At 30.3% G+C, this 3,073-nt stretch overlaps 1 protein-coding gene across 1 annotated transcript in view; it reads right to left on the bottom strand.

The window, feature by feature from the left end:
* Nucleotides 1-527: 527 nt before the first annotated feature.
* LOC122273404 (serine/threonine-protein kinase D3-like) overlaps nucleotides 528-3,073 on the bottom strand; it is a gene marked incomplete at its 5' end in the record, with an annotated part of 4,242 nt that continues 1,696 nt past the window's right edge. The window contains 2 exon segments of the mRNA XM_043057477.2: nucleotides 528-1,096; nucleotides 1,177-1,262. Of these exon segments, the coding sequence (XP_042913411.2) occupies nucleotides 887-1,096; nucleotides 1,177-1,262 (296 nt within the window).

Genomic DNA, 3,073 nt, shown 5'->3' with positions numbered 1-3,073 from the left:
TAAATTTTATAATTACTCCAAACTGAAAAAGGAATTATGTATTATAACTTATTTTAAATTCCTTAAAAACAGGCATATTGTAACCAATTTTATTCAATGTTACTTCATCAGAGCCCAAGTTAATAACAAATGGTATACCAAAGTTATAGTGGTGGTAAATATGATTACCACCGCCTTAGAAAAGGTTAAAACAGCTGTCAACAAAAAATAGACGCTGATAAGGATTCTTTAACAAAAAAATTATCATGAGGAAGAAAAAAAACATTTGCACCCAACACTGCTGGGTTCACTGAATCAAAAACTGAATCATGCATGTTTGACTAACACAAAAAGTGCGACTCTGTGAAAGTTTTCTGGTCTTTTTTTTTACTTTTTCTTCGAACAACTCAATTCATCTTCATGCAAAACTCTTTTTCCCATAGACTCTAACGATCTACTTTGAGACATCATAAAGTACAAGAATATAGAAATTAGAATTATGTCTATCAGAATAATTCAGAAATAAAATACCTAAATAAAAACTAATGTTACAAAAAAAAATAATAAATATTTATTATTCACAGGTATAAAATTTCAGTACAAAAAAAAAATAAACATTTACATAAGAAGTTTAAATACATATTTCATATTGATCTACATGCCGTTAATTTAAAGCATTAAATAAGCAGATCGTATAAATACACGGATAAGCATACCCCTAACATTGGCACAATGCATTTTGGTGTGATACAAATCCCTTTAATCAAGATTCCACATTTAAAAGAATTTTTTTTTTTAACAAATGTATAAATTATCCAACAAATGTAAATTCAAGCTGCCTTCACATTTTTAGTTTCAAAAATAATAAATGGAATGTATAAACGAAAATTAGAGTCTCCATCTCGTTTCAGAGGCGCACTTTTCCAAAAATTCCGGAACAGTTTCTGGAAGGATCAAAAGACATGAGGTTTTCGTCATTATTGGGAACGGGTGGTGGGCTTTCTAAATTGTGCAATCTACGATAGGCTTCCCATCTGGCATCGTCAGACTGATGAGTCAGATAGCGTGATCCGACGTCAGATTCGAGTCGACGTAGGTCACACCATGTTTGATAGTCCTGGAGAAAAAAAATTATAAAATACATTTGAAGTTGAAAAAAATAATAAAAATTTGTACTTACAAAAGACAGCTATTTACCTGCAACCATGTGTGACAGAGTGACTTGTCTACGGTATATCTCTTCCTGGTTTTAACTTGTAGAAGATTACTGATCAAATCAATGGCTAAAAAGAAAGCTTTAAATGTAATTTTTGCAATTCAAAATAAGTTGACTGAGTTAAAAAGGGGCAAGCAAAAGAACTGTTAATTTTAAATCTTTGGAAGATTCGGTAATATTGAAAAGATGACTAAATAGAGTACAACACTCAATTCATCATTATTTTTTTCTCTGGTAATTAGGATCTGAATCTATTGCATATTGCTAGACTACATACACAGTTAGAAAAAAACTAACTCTACAGTTTATGAATTTTTTTTAATTATTTTCTGTATTCAGGGGTAATTGTTACACGAATGGAAAACCCCCAAAAATTTGATGTGCAAAAAATCGATATCAATTTATACACCATGCATGTTTCATATTTAACATAATTTTTTTAACTATCATTTATAATTACTTACTAATGAAAAATATCACACCTTTATAGTAACTAGCTCAAGAAAAAACTTTCTTACAGGAAATGCGATACTAAATTTTAAAAACCCGGAAATACAAAATGCAGTTGTGAATTTTTAAATCACGCATATACGAATCGCACACAATGCATAGTTTTTAAATCACGTATAAATATGAAAATCGATCTTTGACATGACAAACGCGTGAATACGAATCGTGACATTGGATTTTTAACTCACATGAATGTGAATCGCGATATTGGGTTTCTAAATCACGTGTAAAAGGAATCACGATGCACGATTTTTAAATCGTGAAAATTCGAATCGCGAGGCATGACTTTTAAATTAGGTAAATACAAAAAATCGATGTTTGATATTAAAATCGCGATATTTGCAGTTCCAAATATTCAAAATGACGAAACTCCGACAAACCAAAAGAATCAAATTTGCGGGAAGAATCACATGTATTCATCTCGTTAACGGGATTTAACAGAGCATTTCGCTGGATTATAAGATTTTGATCCGTGAACCGGTGGTCTTGAAACACGTGGAATCCTGCGATATTCGCGGAAAGCTCACATTCCTTGCTTCTAGTTTTTAGAGTCTACAATACGAAAAACCAGGAATTCAGGGGTACGCCCAAAATACAATCACCCATACGTTCTTAAACATTTAATCTCTTTCTCCCACCCAAAGGCACCAAATAGGAAAGGAAGTAATATAGAAACCTACAATATTGATTCCCCTTTGGGTTAATTAAACAGGTTTCTATTTATTGTCTTATTCCCTTCTGTAAAATCAAAGATTTATGTTAACTCTAAATAATAAAAAAAAAGTTAACTATATACCTTTGCCTAGAAAATGTTGTTATAAAATAGATATTTCATCACTAATCTTCCAATTCAATTATTCACTATTTATCATTTTAGCCACTGGATGGCATTGTTTAATTATGTAATGTATAACTTTTTATACTTCACAACTCATCTATCTTCCATCTTGTTAAAACACTAGCTTACCCACTTATATTTACTAATTATGCTTAATAAACTCGTATTTTAATAGGGCAATCTGAACTTTCTACTCAATTAATAATGCCTCAATTTATTGAGTAAGTAACACTAGGTATTCTAGCACTATTGAAGAATATAAACAGGGATGAGATTAGCCAAAAGGCAAAAAAGCTGAATTTCCACAATAGTAAATTTTACGCAAGCGCAACCCTTTAATAATAAATTTCAGACAGTTTAAGGTGATAAATAATGTGTTGACATACAATTGGTACTAATCTATTATTATATAAATGATTACATTGATACTTAACATTTAGTGAAAATAAAAATTACCAATTGAAAAAAAAAAGCTGGAAATTATATTTTTCCTCAGTTCACATAAGAGACAATTATTACTTGAAAAACTA

This window comes from Parasteatoda tepidariorum, unplaced genomic scaffold, assembly GCF_043381705.1.
Source record: "Parasteatoda tepidariorum isolate YZ-2023 unplaced genomic scaffold, CAS_Ptep_4.0 HiC_scaffold_4099, whole genome shotgun sequence".
Classification (NCBI taxonomy): domain Eukaryota; kingdom Metazoa; phylum Arthropoda; class Arachnida; order Araneae; family Theridiidae; genus Parasteatoda; species Parasteatoda tepidariorum.
The sequence above is the reverse complement of the archived record's forward strand: the minus strand, read 5'-3'. Positions and strand labels throughout refer to the sequence as shown.